The sequence below is a fragment of the Equus caballus genome, chromosome 1, assembly GCF_041296265.1.
Source record: "Equus caballus isolate H_3958 breed thoroughbred chromosome 1, TB-T2T, whole genome shotgun sequence".
NCBI lineage: Eukaryota > Metazoa > Chordata > Mammalia > Perissodactyla > Equidae > Equus > Equus caballus.
The window spans coordinates 116,365,298-116,390,640 of record NC_091684.1 but is presented as its reverse complement, the minus strand read 5'-3'; the positions used below and the strand labels follow the sequence as shown (position 1 = coordinate 116,390,640).

Below are 25,343 nucleotides of genomic sequence, written 5' to 3'. Positions count from 1 at the left end.
CCACCATCCACTACCTGGCTCCCCTCTATGGCATCCGTCTAAAGATAGTTCTCAGAAGCTCCATAAGTATCCAAATACTGGAGGCTCATGCTCCCTCTAGCCAGTCCATTCAATTTCTGGACTGAGTCTGCTACTTAGCAACCATTCCTCTGACTCTAATAATAGTTCTGACTATAATAATAGTTCTTTACTCTATTGACTTGAAAGTCACCTTTCTGTAACTTATACCCTCTCGATGGCCAGGTGTTAAGACTAGAAAAGCATACAATTTGGAATCCCAGCCCTTAGTTTGAATCTCTGTCCTGCCATTGACCCGCCGTGTGACCTTCAGACAGTTGCTTAGTCTCCTTGAGTGTTCATTTCCCCATCTGTAAATTGTACAGTTGGTATCACCTCACTGGTCATTTTGAGATTAAGCAAACTGGTGTTTATCCTGGGAAAAGTAGGTGCTTAAAAATATTAGTTCCCTTCTTCCTCTGTCCCTCCCTAGTGCTAGCTCTCAGCTTTACAAAGAGATCTCGGCTGTTAGCAAGTTGAAGACTTCTATTGTTTTCCTGATGAGTGTTCTCATCTCCAGGGTCTATAGACAACACAGTTGAAGCCCACAAATGTACCTTGAGTACTTGTGTTCTCTCCACTTTGCTATGGGAGAGGAGATTTCCCTAAGTCAGTGATCCTCTAATCGTTACCAAGTGAGAAAAGAAAATCACCTCTCCCTCCCGCCAAGAGCTGGGTGTCCACACTCAGAACACTCGCAGTGTTTTAGGTCGACTGTTCATATGATGGGGCCTGCCTGCATAACTAGAAACAATCTTTTTACTAGTCATCAAGTTTTCTCTTCAAGAACTATTTCACGTTTTACAAATCCGAGGGGACAGGCCCAGTAAGATAAGAGTCCGCCAGCCCTGGCTCAGGCTGCATCTATTGACAGCTGGATTGGCGCTGAGCAATCAGCAGTTTCCCCCAAAAGCGCATGAGTGGACCAGAATGCAACAGCTGCTCTGCACCTTGCCAGGGTTTGAGGGCTTGTGAATGAGGTTTTTCAAGTAATGGCTTTGCTCAGTGTGGGACGTTAAAGCTTGTTTTTGTTTTTGTTTTTAACCCAGTACAACATGCTAGCAGCTCAAAAGACTTAGGAATATTAAACACCTCCTCAGCTTCAAGAAGATGGTTGATAAATGTATAACCATAAGATATGGAAACCAGCAAAGGATCAGGAGGGGAAATGCAAGCCCTGGGGAGATTAATAAATAAGGAGGAGTGAGTGCAGGCACGCCGCCGATCCCCAGCGGGCCCGTTACTTGGGCTCCTGCAGAAAGCCAGGAGAGGCAAGCACGACTCCTCTAATTCTGTTAACTCTAACAACTAGTCCTTAAATTCTCTCAGGTGTATATTCTCTTAACAACCAAGTTGTTGTCCCAGAATTGTGAACAGTGGTTTAGTTTGGAAAGATTGGGTAATCTAATCATAAGCTTTGTCAACTTCCTTTGTTCTCGCTCCCTAAGGAGGCCTCCTGCATAGTGTGGCGCTGTGGTTCTCAATCCGTCACCCTGAGCCCTCATGTTCCACGGAGGGTCTTTTTGGGGAAGCTGGTTGGGAGCAGCTGGGTGGGCTTCCAGGCCCTCTCCACCCTCTTCAGTGAGAGCTGCTCCATTCTTACCTGCTTTGTATTTTAGAGAACCATGGAAGGTTCTGTTTGGCATATGAGGAGTTCTTCTGCTTCAAAACAGAAACTTGAAAATCAATGGTGCTGTGATGTTTGCATCCTTTTCTAAGTTGCTTTTCCCCTCAACGGTATGTTTTTGAAATGTAACCATGTTAAGATATGTAGATAGAGTTAAATCATTGTATAAATAAACCACAATACATTTATTCCTCTGCTGATGGATTTTATTTTTGAGGTTTTTGTTGAGTTTTTTTTGAAGAAGATTAGCCCTGAGCTAACATCTGCAAATCCTCCTCTTTTTGCTGAAGAAGACGGGCCTGAGCTAACATCTGCCTGTCTTCCTCTACTTTACATGTGGGATGCCTGGCACAGCATGGCTTGATGAGCCATGTCAAGGTCCACACCCAGGATCCGAACTGGCAAACCCCAGGACACCAAAGCGGAACATGTGAACATAACCACTGCACCACCAGGCTGGCCCCCTGCTGATGGATTTAAATGGCTCCCCCTTTTTCACCATCTCAAATAATGCTTCAGTGGAGTTGAGGGCATTTTTGATAATGACAATGATGGATGGTGCATTCTAAGATGTACAGGAAGGGAACGGACAGCAGGAGGGGGCAGATGGATAGTGAGACTGCAGAGAGTGGATAGAGGACCAGAAGTTGCGTGGACGTGATAGAGGCAGGATGTGATAGAGCAAGGGCGGGGGTGTCTATGAGCTGTAGAATCCAGAGGGAGCATAATTAAGCAATAAGCCGGAGCGTGAAGGGGAACTGAGTGGCTGATGGTAGAGAGGAAAATGAGCCTGTCAAAACCTGAGAGACTGAGGTGTTGGATGGGTTGCTCACTGGATATTTTAGTTTGCTCTTTCGGCTCCAGTCTGCATCCCTCTCAGCCCTGCTCTGTGCTCTAGACGCTGACCCTTAAGTAGAGTCTGTGGGCCCCCTTGCCCTCTGTCTGGAAGGCACACAGCCCTGACTTTGGAAGGAGAGAGAGGAACAGGGTATTTATTCCCTCAGCTCCTCCCTGCAAGGTCACTGCTGCTGGGCTGTGTCCCTCTACTGAGAGCCACTGCTCCCTCCCCTGCACTTCATCTTTCTAGTTCCAGCGAATGCTCCCTGCCCTGCTCTGCCTACAACGGTACAGCACCTTGTCTTGGGGTCCCGCACTCTCCTCTTTGGATTTCCTCCATGAAAAGGATCCTTTTATCAACCTCTGTTCCTCTATTTACCTGCTAGACTGTGCCATCTCTTTCTTGCCTGATATGTGCTACCTGCTAGACTGTGCCATCTCTTTCTTGCCTGATATGTGCAACCAATCTCGTGGATGTGAAAATCTCTGAAAATGATCACAGGAGGAGGGTGTAGAGAAGGTAGTGAGCCGGGTGCTAAAACCTAGTGAGGGGCAGTGTCTGTAAGTTTAGAGAAAATCAAAATATTCCACATTTTTGTAGTTCATCTGTGAGCCCCTTTAAAGCCGAAAGCCCTGCCTAATTTTTTTTTTGTGAATTCCTAGTGTTTGAACAATATCTGGCATATAGAAGGTATTTAAAAATTAAGACAAATTGAATTGAATAGGAATAAATTAAATTAAACGGAATTGAATTGAATTTTATTGAATAAATGAGATGCTAATCTTGCTCATTTTAAACATCATGGGTTCCCTTCTCAACCCCCCCACTCTCCCTCAGCATATGGTTTTTAGAAGCTTCATAAACATCAAATAATAAATTAGATCAGGGATTGAGTTTCTGAAGTGAACAATGAATAATAAATGTTTGCTTATATTAGCATCTCACACAGAACAATGTTGAGGTTGTAAAGATTTGGTGGTAAATTCAGATCCCTTAGGCTTTCAGGATCCACTTTCTGGATATTGTAAGCACTTCTGCTCCTGGAAAGCTATGTTTCCTCTCTCTGAGACAAAAGACAACTTACAGAACTTTCAGAACGTGGAATTATTCATTTGAAAATAATTTTGATAGATACCTATCTTTTACATTGCCTTAAGTTATAATATGGAGTGGAAACAAAATATGAAATCTTTTTGAATTTGAATCTGAGTTTTAATCAATCTAAAATACTGTGTGTTAAAAGTCTTTGTAACAATATGAGTTAAATCTTTCTGGTGACACAAGTTGCTTTTCTCGATAGTGGATTGTAGAGACCGTGAACCCAGAGGAAAACACAAAGGAAACACGAGTCAGTTTGCACTTGGGGTAGGGCAGGCCCTTCCTCTCTCTTCGTTCCTTTCTCTAAACACTGAACACATGATCCTTTGACTCTATGCCTGAGATTCCTATTATCTTTACTGCATGTAGTTGCTTTTCGGAGTACCCATAATTTGAAAAGCATTTCAAGTCAGAGCTTCAGGCCAAATCGAAGAACAAGACTAATTTGGGGGCCACTGAAATCACTTAATTTATGTGTATCCTATAATAAGAAAAGTAGTTTCAAAGCAAAGGATATTCTTAGCATTTATGAATACAAAATTCTGGTTGTTCTAACACAGCAATAAAACCCAGCAATCTTGATTTGGAGTAGCCCCTATCATAAAAAGTCTACAGCTAGTAACTCAGTTGATTTTAATAAATGACAAATGTGGTGACAGTATAGAGGCTACACTGATTGCCATCTTAGAAAGGCATTCCAGTGGTCATCAGAGGAGTAAGTCTCTATGCTTTTCTGTCTCACTGCTTGGTCTGGACTAGAAGATTCTAGTAGTATGGTTTTATCTTCTAGACCAGCTTCCATGGATTAGTCATTACTCCTGGAGGCTGAATGAATCAGGGTGCGCTGAGGACTGTGCTGGCATCAATTAGTGATGTCTGCCACCTGGGACAGGGCCGGAGGAGTGGCAGGGTTCATTACATGGTAGAAAAATCAAATTTGAAGTCAGAGTAGCAAGGTCAGAGTCTTATCTCCATCTTTTATTAGCTGTGAGATATCTTGGGCAAGTCATCCATTCAGCAACCTTAGTTTTCTCATCTATAAAAATGAGGATAATAAAAATTGTCAGAAAATTAAAATTGACATCATAAATGAAAAAGAACTAAAGTACAGTTTAAATCATAGTTGTGGTTAGTATGTTTTGCCTATCCCAATCTAGTGTTTCTCTCCTTTAAACTCATGGTGTGTTAGTATTTCTGTCACTCTTTTGGCAATTGATTGTGGACTACCTGCCATCTCACCTTGGTGCATTGTGTGACTTCATGTTTACTTCCTGTTTCTTTCTCTACTGCCCGCACTTCCTAGGCCACGCGTCTCCTGGAGGAGGCCATCTGTGAGTATCTGTTTATTGGATGAATGTAAATATATTACTAATAGCATTTTTTAAACTCCAAATGTTGACAGGCAGATGAGTGGTAACTTTATCTTTTTATTTATTTTATATATTTTTATTTGTAGAGATGTATTTTGTATTCTATTTGAAAGAATTATTATTATTTTATGTTCACAGGATCATAGAGGTTGGTTTTTTTCTTAAAGAATTTTTAAATGGGCTTTGTTTTCAAGGAACTGAGCTGTTTGCTGTGCTCGGGCGGCTCCCATGGGCCAGTTTGCAGACGGTACAAGCAGATGGGCTTGGTGGATCAGGCGTAGAGGAGGGGTCTGGGTTCTGTGGGTCAGGCTGCTGACACCGTGGGTAGGTCCCCCTTTCTGGGCTGACCAGTAGGCAGGGGCCTGGGTGCCCACCTCCTCTGCACAGCACTGGCACTTTTTCTTCCATCTCCTTCCCTCTTGAAACCCTCCCCCCTCTTCCGCTGGCACTGCACTCATAGGAACATAGACTGTTAAATGATTGGCTTAATGATAGGCCCTGGCCGTGGCGTCGAGCCGTCTGGGCTCAGCATCCGGTACTTTCTTTCTCTACTACATGATGCTTTTAAAATCCAGCTCTCCCAAGAGTTGATTGAAATTCCACATAAACCATATTGTCTAACTTACTAGAAAGTTCCTTGGCTTTCTGCTTATCGCTGCCACAACAATTAGTTCCCTGTTTTTGCTGCCAAGCATGTAAACAAACCTTTTTCTTCTTTCCATGGTGACAGGCGCATCTCATCGTCCTGAGCAGAAACCCCTCTCAGGAGGAGGCAGCGGTCTCCGCCCACTTTGTCGCCCGCGCTGCTGTCGCCTCTGGGATGCCCGAGCACCATGGTGAGAAGGACCCTTCTGTGGGTGATGGGTACTGTCTGCTGCCTGCCTGTCCCGCACGTGTCTGGGTCTGTAAACTATCTGCCTTTGGGATGGGTGAGCAGGTGGATGGATCTGTGACACAGACCTTTCGCAGAGCCCTTGTGGCTTCATCGATTGTCTATAGTTGTGTCTCTGTTAGCTTCACCAGAGTCCTTTGGTTTCTATCCCTGTTCGACTTTCTTCTAATCTTTTACTTTCAAATACAGTGAATCTTCATCCAAACATAGCTATTAAAAGCCCCAGAGAATCTGTACTGGGCTGACAGGGAAACCTGCTCTGCTGTCAAAGGTGATCTATTTTTAAAGATTGTTGTGCAGCTACTGTGGCAACAGATCTGGCCTGTTGGAACACCAGCCTCCAGATGCTCACAGGGCTGAGCTTTCAATCAGGATGAACTTACAGGGTTTCAGGATCCCGAAAGGAAGTTGCCATTTATGACTCATATATGGTTTTTCTTAGCCCACATAATAGGGTAGAGCAGTGAGCTTGGGGAGTTCTCTAAGGCACCATCCTGGGCTCCCAGCATACGATATGCCCCTATTGACAGAGAACACGCATTCTAGTGACTTTTTTTTAAGTCAGAATATTCAGAAACAGAGTATAACTCATAAGAAGACCTAGGGGTATATTCTAGGATGTCAGATAAAAATAATTATGTTATAGAAAAATAAGGCCCACTGTGCCAGTAAGCCTAAAATCAATATCTGGAAGGCTTGGGGTTGGGGTTCAGGGGGCAGGCAGGAGCTAGGCTAAGATAAGGAGGCTGGCGGTGAGAGAAGATGAAGGGGACACCTCAATGAGCAGCCTGGTCTGCAGAGAACCCTGGCCAGGCAAGGGCTCCAGTCCAGGGAGGAGCTGGTGAAGAGGAGACCAGTGTTTATCCATCTGTCCATCCCACCTTGCAGAGCCCTCATTCTGGTCTCCTGGAGCTTTGAGTGCCTTTTCAGAGCTGGAGGAGCCTTTCTGGGGATAGAGAGAGAGAGCAGGCAACATTTCTGATGCTCAGTCTCTAGAACACTGTATACACAACAGTCAACAAAACCTTCAAAGAGCCACCATTTTGATGAGCTTGTTGGTGGCTAAAATTCCTTCAATAGGGGAAAAGAAACTTCCATTCCACAATTATTAGTAAGACACTTGAAATGCAAATGAATGTTTGATGAAACCCTTAGAATAGCAGGAGTCACAAATCTAAATGTCTATAGAAATTTCAAGTATGCAATGTGAGTGAAGGTGTAGGTACTAGAAAATAGTAGCAGCAGCAAGCATAATTATAAATAGCAGCTAACTGTCAGCTATAATATGATAGAGACAATATGGAGTGGTGAGGACTGTGGCAAACTGGAGAAGCCCCTATTCCATCAAATGTGAGCAGCTGTTACTCAGCTCCAGCCCATTGCTGTCATGTGGAAGGCAGGCTTATATTGGCAGATGTTCTGCTTTTTTCAAGGAAAGGTAGAAATTTGGATTTTTATGTGAAATCAATTTGTAATTGATGGTAATTAACTCAAGTATCTTTCAGGCTCTGAGTGAGCTAGAACAAGTGTGAGGGCTGGATCCGTAACTTCTGACCTGGAGAGCATGAGTGTAATGAGCGGTTGTCAGATCCTCCCTGAGTTTCTCAGGGGCTCATGGGTTAAGACAACTGGAGGGTTCTGAGCATTTAAATTGGTGGGGTGTGTGGGAGGAGGTCTAGTTCCAAGAGAACACCAAACAGCTAGAGGAGGCTAAGGCCTAGAGACCATCTTTGCCTAGAGGGATTCCAGTTTGCCAGCATCTCAGCTCAATGTACACACTTAGTGAAGGGATGGATTGGATTCAGACCAGTACAAATTGTGTCCTAAAATCTATTTTTCCTGTAGCTGCAAAGTTAGGCCACTCTGCTTTATGTGAGTTACAGAATCAGACAAGCCAATTATATATATGTCTTTAAAGTTTTCCAGTCTAAATATAGTGTTGGTATTGCCTCCCCTGTAAATTGAGAAGGACAGTAATACCTACTTGATACAGATAAGGTCTGTGAGAATTTAATGACCTCATACAGTAATAATAGCTAACGTTTATATAGTGCATACTGGCGTGGTTCTAACCACATTACATTTATTAACTCAATTAATCCTCACAACAGCCCTATGAGGTTGGTGCAAGTATTTCCAGTTTTCAGATGGAGAAACTGAGACACAGGGCGATTAGGTAATTTCCCCAAATACCCATAGCCAGGAAGTGGCAGATTTGAACCTAGGCTCTTGACCTCCGTGTTACATTATAATGGCTGGTCCTGCATACGCCCCTTCTCTTCCTTGCCCCTCCCGACTTGGGCAGGCCGAAGAGACTGTAGCCTTTGGAACAAACAAGGGACATGAGAAGGGTGAAGGTGACCCAGAGGCACAGGTTTGGAGAGCCAGTGGGAAGGGCCAGTCCAGGAGTGCTGTTGACGAAAATAATCCGTAACCAATCTATAAATGAAAATTTGGGAGAGTTTATTCTGAGCTAAAATCTGAGGACCACAGCCCAGGGCCTTTCTTCCCGAAGGAAGAAAGGGCACCAAAGAAGTGGGGTGCACAGAGTGGTTATATATCCCCAAACAGGATGTTTCACATATGATTGAAATGTCCTTTTACAATAGTCGCGAGACTGCTCTGTTGGCACAGCATTTGATGGAAACAGCAGGTAGGTCTGCTGTCTCAGTGAACACAGCAGGGTGGCAGGTCTGTTGTCTTGAGCTGATTGGTCACAGGTGAGCTGGGTGGTCAAAGGTGAGCACAGCAATCAGTTCCTAGCCTAAGGAAAGATGCTTATCCTTAAGGAAATGCCAATGTGGGGGAAGTTGCACCTTTATCTCAAGGGCCTTTGTTCTTGCCATAGGGAATGTCTAAAGCAGACATACAATGCATGCTCAACAGCCACGGTCAGGCCCTTTTGGAAAGACAAGGTCAGGCCGAATTAGGTTTACACCAAATGGCTTCCTCATATTCTCCAATATGTCCTATTACTTGCCATTTCTATTTGTTAGTGCACACAGGCTCTTAGAGGCCCTCTACCTTTGGTGACCTGCACCCTGAAAGCCGAGTGGCCAGTCAGAATCTGCAGCGTCAGAGGAGTATAAAGATGGCAGGATGAGAAGAAAGCTGCCCCAGAGTGGGGAGCTGGACGGATGCACTCGGCTGTACAGATCAAGGAAGGGGTTGCCTCTGCTAGAGGCTTGGAGGATTTGTTGCTTGAAACATAGGCAACAGAGGCCTCGGGGACTCGGAGCCAGCAGGAATCATGGTCAAAACAATATTAACAACAGTGACAATAGTAGCAACGGTTGAGCATCCCTTGTATGCAGGTGCTGGTATTCGCACAAACATGTTCATTTAATCCTTTTCACAAGCCTTCGAGGCGGGATGCGACCTCCCATTTACAAATGTGCTAACACAGCCAGCTGTCCATACCAGGAAGTCCATCAGTCTGTATTCTCTCCACTCATTGCTCCACCCTAAAAGGACAAAGCCCCAATCAGTCTGTAGGATACTGCTAGACAAGTCCATCTCAGACTCAGCTTCTAGGAATCAGAAGACACTTGAAATGCCTGTCACCTTGATGCCATCAGAAGGCACTTGAAATGTCTGTCACCTTGATGCCATTAGGAGGAAAGATTACTGAGGCCTTGAAGGCGGGTCAATGCTAATTGAGGAGGTCAGCAGTGAAACTGTAGGATTGAAACAGCTGCTTGTCTGGCAGCTACATAAAGCCCTGGAACAGGTGCAGAGGGGAGCACCAGCCCTCGCCTCTAAGGCCTCAAACTATCTAAATGGGCATGTCAGAAATCAAGAAAAGCAAGGAGAAACCCCAAACTATTCCTACTGCATTAACCTGTTTGAAAACTGCTGCCGTTGGAATCCTTGTGCCCTTGGTGGCAGTTGTGGGAAGGCTGTGGAAAAGGAGCTGACTGGGCCTGAGTTTTGAGTTACCGAGTTTGTTACGGCTTTCCCTGAGGGTGATGTGGGCCAAGAGGGTGCGGCCCGCATTATAGGCGTGGAAGCGGCTTCCCTCTGGAAGCAGGAATGAGCTGGGCCCCACTCAGCCAGGAGCCACGGAGGGAGCGGGCAGGCACATTACCACTGTCTTTCACGGTGCCAGGTTTTCAGGTCGTCTCTCTGCTCTCCCCTCACGTGGTCAGTACCCCTACAGGGGGAACAAAAGAAACCCACCCAGGGCAGAAGTTTCTCCAGGCCTCTGCTCCCTCCAGCAAGGGGAAAGGAAAGGGGGAAATTTGGACCAACCCCCTGCCAGCGCTCACCCAGGCGGGAGTTCGGCGGTGAGACTCTCTTACTCTCTCTTCAGTCACTGCTAGTTCAGAAGTCCCAACCAGGTCCCCTGGGAACAAATCTGCATGTTCCCCCGAGTGCCAAAGAAATCCACATGCATGGGGATCTCAGCTGTGCTCTCTTGTGCTTAAACCTGTCTGTGCTGAGTACAGTTTTTTTTAAAGAATTATTAATGAGAAAAATTTCCCATTGGGGGATTCTCCGTAGCCTGCTTGCTGAATGCCCATTGAAGGCATTGCCCTCTGACGAACGAAACACCACTAGCCAAGAAGCCAGTGTTTCAGGCTCCACACTCGAGCTAACTCCTTTGCTCTGTGCCTTCCCTGCATTCCTTTTGCAGACAAAACTGCCCTAGAAGTCACGAAGGATTGTGATTGCATAAGGACTCCCAGTTCAGGCTCCTGGAATGTCACTAACCTGAACCTGGCCGGCTTCCCGGAGCAGCCATAGACAAACTTGGTATTAACAGCTCTCCCAACCCTGCTATGTGTTCAGGGCATTGGCCTTGTGTTTATAACTCTTCTTCTAAAGGATATTAGAATGAAATGGCCTGAAGCCAAGTACATTTCAGTGTAAATCTTTGAGAGGCAGAGCCCGCTGAGCACAGGCGGCCTTGTTTGGAAGTGACCCCATCTGCGGCCTGGGCTCCAGCAGGCCTGGGAGCTCTGCAGGGTCCAGAGACAGCATGAAGGAATGGACTCTGCCCCATCAGAGCCTGGGGGGCGGGGGGTGGGATCCCTGGCTACATCGACCAGACTCATGAGAAATAATTCCCTGTGCACAAATATGTATATCTCCCCAGCCTCCACTTGTCCTAGTCTCTGCCCACATTTTACAGAGTAGTCATGAAATATGTAAGGATCTGCAGCTAGGCACTGCATCTCGAAGAAGTCGCCTCTTTTTTTACCCTACACAATCTTCCCTTTTCTCAACTCTTCCTCCAGTGGCCTCCATCTCAGCTTGCCCCTTGCTGGGCCCTGCCCCACCCACAGCCCACTCCCTGCTCTCTGGGTTACTGATGCTCCTTGGGCCCCTTGTGTCACAGAGAGACGGGAAGTCAGACAGCCTCTGGCATACACACATGCCCAGCTCCAGTGGGCTCCTGACAGGTAACATGGCCGCCTGGGAGCAGCCAAGGTCAGATGTCCTTCACCTTTCCGTGGCCTTTCTTAGCTGCCCCTGCTGCCTCCCTCACCCCACCTCCAATCTGAGGCCTCCAAATGGGGCTTGTGGTGCAGTCCTGCTGGTGGAAATGAGTGTAAGCCACCTGGCCACACACACTTACCTCTCTCTCTTCCTCCTCATTCTTCCCCTCTCCATCTTCCTTCCTCCTCACCCTTCCCACCCACCTCGAGTCCTGTGTGTTTTGAGAGAGCCTTCCTCACCTCCTACTCAGGGCCCATTTCTCGTTACAAAATGCCCAGCCAGCCTGAACCTGGCCTTTCTCTGAGCTCCCCAAGCAGACGTCAGTGTCCATGCCTGCTCTGTGCTCCACAGGCAGGGTGAGAAAAGGGAAGCGGCAGAGAGCGAGCAGTGGGTGAGGCCAGAGAAGAAAAGGGACGTCTCTTACTCTGTTTCTCACCATCGTTAGTGGGACCCCCTCAAAACCTCTGAAAGGCACCTTAGAGCACGTCCTCTCTAGAGGACTGGGGTTCAAGATGACTCGAGGGTCACTCTGCAAGTTAGAGGCAAAGCAAGGCCTAGGCAGAGGCCGGGTGCTGCCCACTTAACCACACCCCAGAACCGGAGAGTGAGTGACACTGTGGGTGCCCCGTCCTCAGAGGTCCAGGGAGTCCGGAAGCCCCGAAGGATGGGCAGGTGGGGTCTGCAGGGGTTGGCAGCTCTTGGGGCCAACAGAGGAGTAGAAGTGGTGGCCTCTTCCCCACCCCGAGTCTGTGCTGTTGGTCTCTCTTCACAGAGCGACAACCTGGGGTAGAACTTATCAAGCTTTGCCTCCAAGCTGCTTTTCATCTTCGTGTCTGAGAACAAATCTGTGGCCTCACTCTGCTCCTAGGGAGGATGCAGTGCATGTGCTTCATCTATGATAACCACTTTTATGGTGCTCCAGTTTTTCACTTTTGTGCTGGCTAATAATTTGTGTTCAGAACTTCTCAGAAAAGCCTATGTCATTTATACCCTGACTTGGCTTCAAAAAGGATTTTTCAGACAACTTATGGAAAACACATATACTTCATCAAGAAAGTAACTGGGCAATAGAACTTTGGCTGCTGGACACCTGACCACTACATGGGTGGCCCCACGTGGGACTCTGAGTAGTAGGGGACTAGGGATAGGATCCTTCCTGGTGGTGAGGACGTTTTAAGGCAGGGAGATCCCCATGGTGACAGAGTCCCTGACTAGGCCTGACCAGGCCTGTGGGCACCAGGTACTGTGCAGGCACTTCATGTATGATCTGTGCAAGCCTCACCCACCCTGCCGCCATCTTGGTTACCTCACTCCATGGATGCAAACCTGCCCCCAGAGACAGCTGTGAACTTCCTGGGACCACATGGCTAGTGAGCAGCAGGTCTGCTGCTCCTGGAAGCCTTGTCCAGGCCCTGTGAAGTGTTCCTCCTGAAGGTGGTCTCCGGTGTAGACCACTGCGGGCCCCATGGTGAGGAGAGAGCCTCTTAGGGACTTGGTATGTCCTCAAGCTTCCCTGGTGGCTTCTCCCTGGTTGGTGAGTGGCCTCAGGGCAGCTGCCTGTGCAGAGCCCACGTGGCAACCTCCAGCAAGGTCTAAATGGGTTCAATCTGTTTGTTTGGTGGGTGATGGCCCTCTGGGTTAACGCCAGGCTAGGATTTGAGATTTTCCATTTTCCAATTCCCTGGGGTCCTTCATGGTTTTTCAGTTAGTACAGAGTACAGACTATTTCCCAAGACTGTTACAAAAGGTAATGGTCGCATTGTACATACAGGCCTCCCTCTGAATGAAAGCTGCCCTCGAGGTTCCAGCTCTCGCTGTAGGAGGGCCTCCAGCAATCAAGCCCAGGGGTCCTGGGATTTATTTTAATTAAAAGCCTCCTGACCTCCAGTGTGTCAAACCGTAGCTCCACAGTCCTCCTGCTCTTTGAATGCAGCCTTGTTTTCTTCTGCCTGTATGTGAACATACAGACGGAACAGAGTCCGACAGGGCCTCCAGGAGACCTAAGCCTCCCCGCCCAGCGGGCCACACGGCCTCCCTTGCTCTAACTCGCAGGCAGCCTAAATGTTCTGTTGGAGTGAAAATGGGAAAAGATTAATGGCCTTGGAACACCTGTGCCACTGGGGCTCAGATGTACAAGCTAAGTCATGCCCCTGTGCTTTAGAAAATGACCTCATCTTCTGCCGAGGCTACCGGCATCAGGTTGCAGAGGATTCTAGAAGAGGTTTTTAAATTAGAGATGGCCATGTGTGAGAGCTGTTGAAATTGCTAGCTCTTTGTGAAGCCACACTCAGCTTCAGGGCACAAGGTCCATGCTGAGAGGTGGCATCCCACCCACCCAGCTGTGACCTCTGCTCCCTCTGGGGTGAATCTTGTCACTTGTCCCAGATGGACCTCCTGTGGGGTGCCCACCCCCAGCAGAACAAACTCTGCTTATCAGAGAGTCACTCCTTAGCTGTAGTAATAGGACAAGTTTGCTCTCCCCTCAAAGACTAATCGTGTGGTTCATAGTTCAGAAAGTTAATCCGGGGGGCTGGAGGGGTGGGGGCAATAAGTCAGGGTCTTGCAGTAAAGGAGCTTCCCTGTGTCCCAGGTGAAGATAAAAGTGGCTTCAGATTTATAGACAGGGAAGGCACCCAGCGTGGATGCCCCAGACCTTCCTCTGTTCCCCAGCTGTAGGCTGTTCCGATATCCAAGGGTCCTGACGTGATGGCTGACGTGTGGTCCACTTGACGTGACCACAGCTGTCAGAGAACACCCTCCCTCCCCACTGTCCTTGCCCCGCTCTGACTAGAGACCTTCCAAGAACAGAAATGAGAACAACCTGGACCTTTACAGAAGCTAAGGACGCAGAAGTGGAGGAAGGGAAGCAGCAGCTTTAAGAGGCTGACCCCAGGGGCCAGATTGCCAGGCAGCGCCTGTCTCTATTGTCCCACCACAACACTGAGCTTTCCTTCACTTCAGTAGCCACACTGCCTTAATTTAAGTAATAAATTCCTTCCTCCCTCCCTTCCTTCCTCCCTCACTTCCACTACCTCTTCCAGAGTTGCTAACAATGCATATGTGCTAACAGTATGTGCTAACAAGCATCCTCTTTGGAAAATATGAATAGGTCTCCTGAGTTAGAGGTTCTGAGCCATTTATACACTAGTTTGAGTTAGGCCAAGCAGCTTCCTTTCTCCCAGCATCTCTGTGAAACAGCAACACTAAAAGAAAGGAACATGCAGCACTCAGGTCTCAAGGACCAACCTAATGGGTGTCTTTGGGGGCTACTGGTCAGCATGTGACTGCTGGGGGTAGAAATACTAAGAGGTGGGAGAACATTACAAGAAAGAGGCTAGGAAGGTATCAAGTGTGGCTGTGTCCGCCTGTGCCTGACAGACTGGCTCCTTACACAAGAAGGGAGGGAAACATTCCTCCTTTACCTGAGCGTGGCACCACTTCTTCTAAAGCCAAGGTCAGAAACTCAGTCCCTGCCCGTTCAGCCCCAGCTCCTTCCTACACCCTTTACATCTGCTGGTCCTTATAGTAAGGCTCATCCCCGGGGAACAAGGCTGAGCCTCAGAAAGATCTTTACTCCTAAAGAAGGGCTCGGTTACATTCTTTGGTTAATTCCCAATTAGATGGAAAATTAAAATATCAAGAGTACTCCACTCCTGAATATCCTTGTTAATTTTTCAGCATGGAATGTTCATCTCTGTAATGCCTTTAGAATCAACAAAATAAATGCCACATCATCCCCGTATTTTCTGTTATCAGATTATCAAAGTAGCCAAAGTTAATACATAGTCTGAGCATTAAATCTGTAATGTTTTCTTCCACGAGTCAGCCATGAGGAAAGAGATGTCACATTTTCTGTGTGGTAGAATTTTCTTCTCCCCCGAGAGAAATGTGAGTAATACTCTAGAAATCCATCTGCCGGGCTGGCAGTGGACAGACCCCCTTTGAAAGAGATGAGCAGGGGACTTCAGTTCAACCCACTTGTGTCGAGCTACAGCCCTAACCTCAGAGGGGAGCAACCAAAGTTTTAGGAAGAATTAATTGTTATTCAACCTGGAAACTTACCGACACATTCAGGTCTTGGGGGAAGTTCCCCGGTTGCATTAACTTTGCTTACTATATCACCGGGCGAGCTGAGACATATGAAAACCGAGGGAAGTAAATTGCTGTATCTTTCTGAGACCTAACCTATTGTGATAAAACAGGCAGATTAGTGAGCAAAAGATGGTTTCCTTAACTAGGTTCTCTTGTCCTAATGCTTATTATTTTCAAGTAGTTTCACTGCCACTAAAAGCATATTTATTCTGTTTGCATTTCAAATCTGTGAGCAGTTTTCAAAGTTGATATGATGTTTTTCTTCAGATGTGGCTGAGCAGTATTTTCAAGAGAGCATGGCTAAACTTAAGGATGCCGAAGGGATGGGGAAAGCCAAATTTCTTTCAATTCAAGATGAATATTGCCATTTTCTGCAAGTCACTGGACGAGAAGAGGTAAGTGAGTTTGGACCACAGTTGACTAGTTATTTACACGGGTGGCCCAGTTCATACCCAAAGGGCTACTTCACTCTGCAAGCAGCCATTAGACATCTACTATGTACAAGGCAAGTGCCAGGCTCCACAGGGACACAGATAAGTAGGCCACGTGGCCACTCTCAGATACTTGCTCTTGGGAAATGAAAACTGTTTATGAGACCGTAGATGTCGTGTTCACCCACAAAGGATCCCAAAGGAGTAGAAACTTTGAGAACCCGGTGGACAGACCCTGCTTATGGAAGCCTTCTGTTCTGGCTGGAATAGAGGGGAGCAGTTAGTGTGTCTAGTTCCTCCCTCCTTATTTTGGATAATGTGTGGAATTTGCATATCTAATGAGAATTAGATACACAGCACAGAAGTTACAGCTCACTGTCTTTTGCCATTGAACCATACAGGCATGCTTTCCATGGCTTACAAAAATGGAACAAGACCCACAGTTGATGTTTTATTGGTAATTAAACCCTTGGGAACTTATTCCGTGCAAAGCCCAACAGCTACCAGAAAGCCACATGCTGTGGCTTGATTTATATAGAACATCTATATATATATTTTTTTCAACTCTAACCTATCACAGCAAGTACTTGAGAGGAAAACCTTTTCATTTCCTTTGCTCTTCTGTAGATCTTCTTCCCTAACCCTTAATCTCCCACTCCTGTCTCAATTGATGGAGTTTAAGGAACAGAGTTTTTAATCTGGATGCACCCGTGTTCCTCAGGCCAAAGTAGAGCTACAGTAACAATAACAAATGGAGTTTCCATATTTTTCTGGATCACCCAAGCAAGTAGAGAGGGGCTTTCCAGGGGCCTCAGATTCTAGCGCATCTCTAGAAGTTCTATGGGAATGCTCAGATCAGAAGTCTGGGAGGAAGTCTGCTCCCGTCCTGTCTCACCCCTTCCAGCTCATCCCATCATTTTCACCTCCAAAATGCACCTTGAATCCATCTATTGGCCACCATCTCCACCTCCACTCATCATCGTCCTCTGCCTGGACCACTCTAACAAACTCCACGCCCCCAGCTGCTGCTTCCACTCCTGCCCTTTCCTAATCCATTCTGAACAAGGAAGCTACCATGAGCTTTTCAAAAAGCAGGTCGGCTCAGTGAACCCCATTTGTAAAATACTCCAGTGGCTTCTCAGTGCCCCTAAGATAAACCAGAGTCCCATTTGGCCCACAATACCTTGCATGATCTGGATTCTGCTGACATTGCCACTCTCACTTCTGCCCCCTCCCCCGATCCATGTTCTGGCCACACTGGCCTTTTCTAATCCTCACTTCCTGGCAGTGCCAGCTTTTGTCTCCTGCTGCTAGAAGGCTCTTCTCCATTCAGCCCCTGGCTAATGCAGATCCATCCTTCAGGACTCATCAGCTTGCCTGATTCCTCTCCCCAGTTTTCACTGGATTCTCCTCATTATTCTTCCTCATAGAATCCTATTTGATATAATTATATATTTGTAAGTAAAAATGTGGATGTTTACTGTCTGTCCCCTGACTAGACCGAATTCCACAAGTGCAAGGACCCTCTTGCTGGTGGAGGAAATGAGGAGCAGATGGGTGGATGGATGCTGGGCTGTGGGCTGCCTGACTGCTCTGGCTACTGCAGGGCATCCGTCACTCCCCGGTTCCTGTGTGGCTTCCTGCCCTGATATCTGTTGTCACCGATGCTACATCCCACCGCCCTTCCCCACATCACCCAAATCAGTGGTGTTGATCTAAAGATGTACCTTGCTCCCCCAGGCCACCCTTGGAGATTTTAGAAAACCAGCTCTTTTCGTTCTAGGGCCCCTGCCAGCCCTTCCAGTGCCCTTGTAAGAACAGAAAAAGCTACCTCTTCCTCAGGTGGATGCAGCCTGTGCTGCAGCACATTGCTTGAAGAGCAGAACACAGGCTGAATTTCAGCCCTCCTCATTCTCCTGCCAGGCGCCCTTGCTCATGGCACAACCCGCCCAACCGAACGTGGCAACCTTGAGTTGTGCTCACCCTTGGTTGCAGACCTCTCACTGTGGGTTCTAGCAGGAGTCAGCCGACAAGGGCTGGGCCTGAGGACAGTCCCAGGCATGAGCATGGGGCTCTGTTCAGACCACCCCAGAGATGATCCACAGCCTACACCAACAGGAAGGTGATCTTTGGGGAGGAAAATGCCTCTTATGGTAAAATGTAATTGAAGGTCTCTCTGCCACAGGTTGAGATACTCTGTGTTGGTTTATCTTCTAGTTGTACCTCTCTGCTGCTCAAGAGCCTCCTCTGACTTCTTAACCCATCAGAAAATCTACACTACTCAGGCTGACACGAAGGCCCTCCACCCCCAGCCCAGACTGTGACTCCTGCCTCAGCGACCTCTGCTCGCTCCCTGGTTTCTCTGCTGCACTCAGATTAGTCTGCTCACTGGCCCCGAACATGCCGTGTGCTTCTCCCACCTTGTGCCTGTGGTCCCAGTTTCCTCTGCCCTCTTCTCAGCCCACCGAAGTCCTGTTTATTCTTTACTCCTCTCCGTTAAGCTTTTCCAGCTCTCAGAGGCTGACACAGTCTGTTTCCTCTAAACCCCTGTGCTATCTCTTCCATTGCCATCTCCACTTGCTGTTCAAGTTTGTGCACATCCATCTCTAGTTTCTCTGTTCAGGCTGTAAAGGGCATTGAAAGCTTCATTTAGGAAAAGCAGTCTGGCTCTTCTTTCCATCACTGGCTCCTCAAAGCCTGACAACCAAGTCCCACGGAAAACTACCAACCCTAACACTTGCACCAAGTCAGGTCCTTGCTCACAGATGGAGAGGGCAGACATGGTACCCTGGGCATAGCGGGCTTTAGCATCAGGCAAGTCCCTCATGTACTGAGGTGGGTCACACACCTCGCAAGTTACACAATTTCTCCACCCCTTCAGCAGTTCCTCTTTCCACCTAAGAAACTGTTTCTGCCTCGTTAGCACCTTTGCTGTGGTTCCCCCACCCCACCGCCAGCACCTAACCATATTATTACCAATAAAAGGAGTAAAGTCCTTGCTAGCTCCTTGTGTCTGTGGAGCGCTATCAGGACACCTCCAGGCCTGGGCAGTGGGGAAGGCTCCTTTGCTGGGTCCTGCATTATTTAGCCGTTGAATTCAGTGTTCGTGTTCTGCAGCTGCCATGGTGCTTTCATGTAGAAGATCCTGGAAGAATTTCAGGAGAAATGTGGGAGGTCATTACACAGGGTTTTCCCTCTCTATATCTTGGTGTCTGACTGAAGAGATTAATATCAGAAGATATTGGTTTCTAACCAACTCATGTTTTTATTCCATGGTATAAATAAATCAGACAAACCAAACAAAGTGTCAAATATATTTAATTTTTTAATCACGTTTCTTTTGATTTCCTAAATTGTTTCCTATGAGAAATAGAAAACCCCGGAGTATGTTCTGGATGTTCTGTAAGTAGATAACTAGCCAGGAAACTATGGTTTCCACTTTTGTGAGAACATCACTGTGCACAGAGCGGGAAGAACCAGCATCCAAATAAGATTAAAATTACTAGCCGGATTCAGATCCTAGCTCTACCATTGATGACCTGTCTGGCTCTGAGCAAGTTTCTTGACTGCTCTGTGCCTCAGTTTCCTCCTCTGTCAAATCAGGATTACAATTGCACTTACCTAAAGGAGACAGAATTAAGTGAGCTCACACAGGTAAACTGTTTAGCACTGTTCTTGACACCAAAGGACACGAGACACGTTAGCTTTTGTTCTTACTAAACTAAAATGGATTCTTGTGATGTCTGAAGTGACTTCTTCTCCAGGGATCCTTCATGCATTCTCTCTTCATAGTTCACACCTTTTTCTCCCATGTATGTTATTCCTGTTTCCTATTTAACCAGAGGAACATAGGTGCCACTCATGAGACAGTCTACCCAAACTCATTCCCCTAAAAAGTGAAAATACACATCAGTTACATCATTTTTCTAAGAGGCATTGATTTTTATCAGCCTTTGAATTTTATCACCTGACAGCTTTTTGTTCCTTTCACAGAGAGCAAGCTCGATCCAGAGAGAGTCCCTGGAAGCTAAAGTGGGGGTGTTTGGCGATCTCAGTCCCGAGGTGGCAGAGACATACCAGCTCCTGGGCAGGGCCGACCTGGCGCAGGGGAACCACAGCGGGGCCCACAGGAAACTGAAGAAGGTAAAGCTGGAGCCAGTCATAATGCAGAGAAAAGCTGACCCTCCTTCCCTACGGGTCAGTTTCTCTCCTTCTACCAAGCTCTTTTTAAATGAAACTTCGTAAGTGGCTTATTTAGGTAAGATGATATCACTTCTTTTTGAATTTTTATTGAGTTAATCATAGGTTACAATCTTGTGAAATTTCACTTGTACGTTATTGTTTGTCAGTCGTGTTGTAAGTGCACCCTTCACCCTTTGTGCCCACCCCCCACCCCAACTTTACCCCGGTAGCCACTAATCTGTTCTCTTTGTCTGCAATTTTAAATTCCTCATATGAGTGGAGTCATACAGAGATTGTCCTTCTCTATCTGGCTTATTTCACTTAACATAATTCCCTCAAGGTCCATCCGTGTTGTTGCAAATGGGACGATTTTGTTCTTTTTTACGGCTAAGTAGTATTCCAATGTGTGTATATACCACATCTTCTTTATCCAATCATCTGTTGATGGGCACTTAGGTTGCTTCCATGTATTGGCTATTGTAAATAATGCTGCAATGAACATTGGTGTGCATGGGACTTTTGGAATTGCTGATTTCAAGCTCTTTGGGTAGATACGCAGTAGTGGGATAGCTGAATCATATAGTAGTTCTATTTTTAGTTTTTTGAGGAATCTCCATACTGTTTCCCATAGTGGCTGCACCAGTTTGCATTCCCACCAACAGTGTATGAGGGTTCCTTTTTCTCCACAACCTCTCCAACATTTGCTACTATTTGTTTTGGTTATTTTTGTCATTCTAATGGGTGTAAGGTGATATCTTAGTGTAGTTTTGATTTGCATTTCCCTGATGATCAGTGATGATGAACATCTTTTCATGTGCCTATTGGCCATCCGTATATATTCTTTGGAGAAATGTCTGTTCATGTCTCCTGCTCATTTTTTGATCAGGTTGTTTGATTTTTTGTTGTTGAGTTGTGTGAGTTCTTTATGTATTATGGATATTAACCCTTTGTCGGATGTATGATTTGAAAATATTTTTTTCCGGTTAGTGGGCTGTTTTTTGTTTCAATCCTGTCTTCTTTTGCCTTGAAGAAGCTCTTTAGTCTGATGAAGTCCCATTTGTTTATTCTTTCTGTTGTTTTCCTTGTCTGAGAAGACATGGTGTCTGAAAAGGTCCTTTTGATACTGATGTCAAAGAGTGTGCTGCCTACATTTTCTTCTGGAAGCCTTATGGTTTCAGGTCTTACCTTTAGGTCTTTGATCCATTTTGAGTTTATTTTGGTGAATGGTGAAAAGGAATGGGCAATTTTCATTCTTTTACATGTGGCTTTCCAGTTTTCCCAGCACCATTTGTTAAAAAGATTTTCTTTTCTCCATTGTATGCCCTCAGCTCCTTTGTCAAAGATTAGATATCCATAGATGTATGGTTTTATTTCTGGGCTTTCAATTCTGTTCCATTGATCTGTGCACCTGTTTTTGTAACAGTACTGTCCTGTTTTGATTACTATGGCTTTGTAGTATGTTTTGAAGTCAGGGATTGTGATGCCTCCAGCTTTGTTCTTTTTTCTCAGGATTGCTTTGGCAATTCGGGGTCTTTTGTTGCCCCATATGAATTTTAGGATTCTTTGTTCTATTTCCGTAAAGAATGTCATTGAGATTCTGATTGGGATTGCATTGAATCTGTAGATTGCTTTAGGTAGAATGGACATTTTAACTATGTTTATTCTTCCAATCCAAGTACATGGAATGTCTTTCCATCTCTTTATGTTGTCATCCATTTCTTTCAGAAAAGCCTTGTAGTTTTTGTCGTATAGGTCTTTCACTTCCTTAGTTAAATTCACCCCGAGGTATTTTATTCTTTTTGTTGCGATTGTGAATGGTATTGTGTTCTTGAGTTCTTTTTCTGTTAGTTCATTATTAGAGTATAGAAGTGCTGCTGATTTACGTAAATTGTTATTATACCCTGCAACTTTGCTGTAGTTGTTGATTATTTCTAGAAGTTTTCCATTGGATTCTTTGGGGTTTTCTACTTATAGGATCATATTGTATGCAAACAGCTAGAGTTTCACTTCTTCCCTCCCTATTTGGATTCCTTTTATTCCTTTCTCTTTCCTAATTGCTCTGGCCAAAACCTCCAATACTATGTTAAATAAGAGTGGTGATAGAGGGCATCCTTGTCTTGTTCCTGTTTGAGGTAGTTCCCTTCTCTCCCCATTTTTTTCAGAGTTTTTATCATAATTGGCTGTTGGATCTTGTCAAATGCTTTCTGTACATCTACTGAGATGATCGTGTGGTTTTTATTCCTCAGTTTGTTGATGTGGTGTATCACGTTGATTGATTTGTAGATGTTGAACCATCCCTGTGTCCCTGGTATGAATCCCACTTGATCATGATGTATGATCCTTTTGATGAATTGCTGCATTTGATTTGCCAAAATTTTGTTGAGAATTTTTGCATCTATGTTCATCAGCAATATTGACCTGTAGTTCTCCTTTTTCATGCTGTCCTTGTCAGCCTTTGGTATCAGTGTGATGTTGGCCTCATAGAACATTTTAGGAAGTGTTCCATCCTCCCTAATTTTTTGGAATAGCTTGAAAAGGATAGCTATTAAATCTTCTCTGGAAGTTTGGTAGAATTCCCCAGGAAAGCCATCTGGTCCTGGGGTTTTATTCTTTGGGATGCTTTTGATTGCTGTTTCAATCTCTTTCCTTGTGATTGGTCTGTTCAAATTGTCTGCTGCTTCTTGACTAAGCTTTGGGAGATTGTAGGAATCCAAGAATTTATCCATTTCCTCTAGGTTATCCATTTTGTTGGCATATAGTTTTTCGTAGTATTTTCTTATAATCTGTTGTATTTCTGTGGAGTTTGTTGTTATTTCTCCTCTTTCATTTCTGATTTTGTTTATTTGAGCTTTCTCTCTTTTTTTCTTTTTAAGTCTGGCTAGGGGTTTGTCAATTTTATTTATCTTCTCAAAGAACCAGCTCCTTGTTTCATTGATCCTTTCTACTGCCTTTTTTGTTTCAATAGCATTTATTTCTGCTCTGATTTTTATTATTTCTCTCCTTCTGTTGACTTTGGGCTTTGTTTGTTCTTCTTTCTCTAATTCAGTTAGGTGTAGTTTAAGATTGCTGATTTGGGATTTTTCTTGTTTCTTAAGATGTGCCTGTATTGCGATGAATTTTCTTCTTAATACAGCTTTTGCTGTATCCCATATGAGTTGCTAGGGCATGTTATCATTTTCATTTGTCTCCAGGTAGTTTTTTTATTTCTTCTTTGATTTCTTCAATGATTCATTACTTCTTCAATAGCGTATTGTTTATTCTCCACATCTTTGTGCCTTTCTCAGCTTTTTTCTTGTAATTAATTTCTAGCTTTATAGCATTGTGATTGGAGAAGATGCTTGTTATTATTTCAAATTTTTTAAATTTGTAGAGGCTTGCCTTGTTTTCCAACATATGGTCTATCCTTCAGAATGTCCCATGCGTGCTTGAGAAGAATGTGTATTCTGCTGTTTTTGGGTGAAGTGTTCTATATATGTCTATTAAGTCCAACTGTTTTAGTTTTTCCTTTAGCTCCACTGTTTCCTTGTTGATTTTCTGTCTGGATGATCTGTCCATTGATGTGAGTGGGGTGTTGAGGTCCCCTACTATTATTGTGTTATTTTTGATATCTTCTTTTAGGTTTGTTAATAGTTGCTTTATGAACTTTGGTGCTCCTGTGTTGGGTGCATAGATATTTATGTGTTATTTCTTCTTGATGAAGTGTCCCTTTGATCATTATGTATTGGCCCTGTATGTCTCTCTTTACCTGCCTTGTCTTGAAATCTGTTTTGTCTGATATAAGTATTGCGACACCTGCTTTCCTTTGTTTGCTATTAGCTTGGAGTATTGTCTTCCACCCCTTCACTCTGAGCCTGTGTTTGTCCTTGGAGCTGAGGTGTGTTTCCTGGAGGCAACAAATTGTTGGATCTTGTTCTTTAATCCATCTTGCCACTCTGTGTCTTTTTATTGGAGAGTTCAATCTGTTTACATTGAGGGTGATTATTGATGCATGAGGGCTTAATGCTATCATTCTGCCGTTCATTTTCCGGTTTTCCTGTGTTTCCTTTGTTTCTCGTCCTGTGTGTTTTAGCCTACCCATTGACTTCTGCAATTTCTTATGCTGGGTTTTTTAGCTTTTTCCTTATTTATGTTTTGTGTCTCTGTTCTGTTTTTTAGTTTAGTGGCTACCCTGCAGTTTGTATTCAGAACCTCATGCATAACATAGTCCGTTTTTTGGTGGCCTCTTACTTCCTTAGCCTGAACTGATTCAATCCCTTTCCTCCTCCACTCCTAAATTATTATTTTCATCTCTTATTCCAACTTGTGTTGTGAGTTTGTGGTTAGGGCGATAAGATTGTCTTTGCTTTGGTGATTTCCTTCTCTTTATCCTATTGCTATAGTTGAATATTTACTATCCTATTCTGGTTCTATCTATTAGTCTCCCTACTCTGTATTTTATGACCCCTTTCTCCCTTTTTTTCTTTTTTCAGGTATGAGAGCCTTCTTGAGGATTTCTTATAGTGGAGGTATTGTGGCTACAAAGTCCCTTAGCTTTTGTTTGTCTGGAAAGGATTTAATTTCTCCCTCATATCTGAAGGATATTTTTGCTGCATAGAGTATTCGTGGCTGAAGATTTTTATCCTTTAAAGTTTTGAATATGTCATTCCATTCTCTCCTAGCTTGTAAGGTTTCTGTAGAGAAATCTGCTGAAAGTCTGAGAGGGGTTCCTTTGTAGGTTATTTTCTTCTGCCTTGCTGCCCTGAGTATTCTTTCTTTGTCATTCATTTTTGCCATTTTTACTACTATATGCCTTGAAGTAGGTCTTTTTACATTGAAAAAATCTAGGAGATCTGAAAGCTTCCTGCACACTCATTTCTCTCTCAATCCCTAGATTTGGGAAGTTCTCTGCTATCATGTTGTTGAGCACACTTTCTGCTCCATTTTCCTTTTCCACGCCCTCAGGTATTGCGATGATTCTTAAGTTGCATTTTCTCATTGAGTCAGCTATTTCTCTGAGATTTTCTTCAGTTTTTTAAATTCTTAGTTCTCTTTCTTCCTCTTTCTGGAGCCATTCAGCCTGTCTATCTTCGATTATGCTAATTTTCTCCTCTATGGTGTCTACACGGGCATTCAGGGAATCCGTATTCTGTTTTATCTGATCCATTGTATTTTTCATCTGTAGTATTTCTGATTGATTCTTCTTTATAGTTTCAATCTCTTTTGTGAAGTAACTCCAGAACTCATTGACTTGTTTCTCTATATTTCCCTTTACCTCATTGAGTATTTTGATGATAGCTATTCTGAACTCATTTTCACTTAGTTTCCCTATTTCCAA

At 44.9% G+C, this 25,343-nt stretch overlaps 1 protein-coding gene and 2 long non-coding RNA genes across 17 annotated transcripts in view; 1 reads left to right on the top strand and 2 right to left on the bottom strand.

The window, feature by feature from the left end:
* Positions 1-25,343, top strand: part of TTC23 (tetratricopeptide repeat domain 23) — a 99,516-nt gene that overhangs the window by 57,133 nt on the left and 17,040 nt on the right. For all 15 annotated transcript variants that reach the window (XM_070267864.1, XM_005602827.4, XM_070267874.1 and 12 more), the window contains 3 exons: positions 5,721-5,826; positions 15,684-15,811; positions 19,841-19,990. In XM_070267864.1, the coding sequence (XP_070123965.1) occupies positions 5,721-5,826; positions 15,684-15,811; positions 19,841-19,990 (384 nt within the window). The remainder of the gene's footprint in view (positions 1-5,720; positions 5,827-15,683; positions 15,812-19,840; positions 19,991-25,343) is intronic.
* Positions 3,259-4,968, bottom strand: LOC138924240 (uncharacterized). The gene is made up of 2 exons (XR_011439065.1): positions 4,860-4,968; positions 3,259-4,656 (listed from the first exon to the last, which is right to left on the bottom strand). It is a non-coding gene; the product is annotated as an uncharacterized lncRNA (long non-coding RNA).
* LOC138924239 (uncharacterized) lies at positions 8,325-10,494 on the bottom strand. Its single transcript, XR_011439064.1, has 2 exons — positions 10,151-10,494; positions 8,325-9,346 (listed from the first exon to the last, which is right to left on the bottom strand). It is a non-coding gene; the product is annotated as an uncharacterized lncRNA (long non-coding RNA).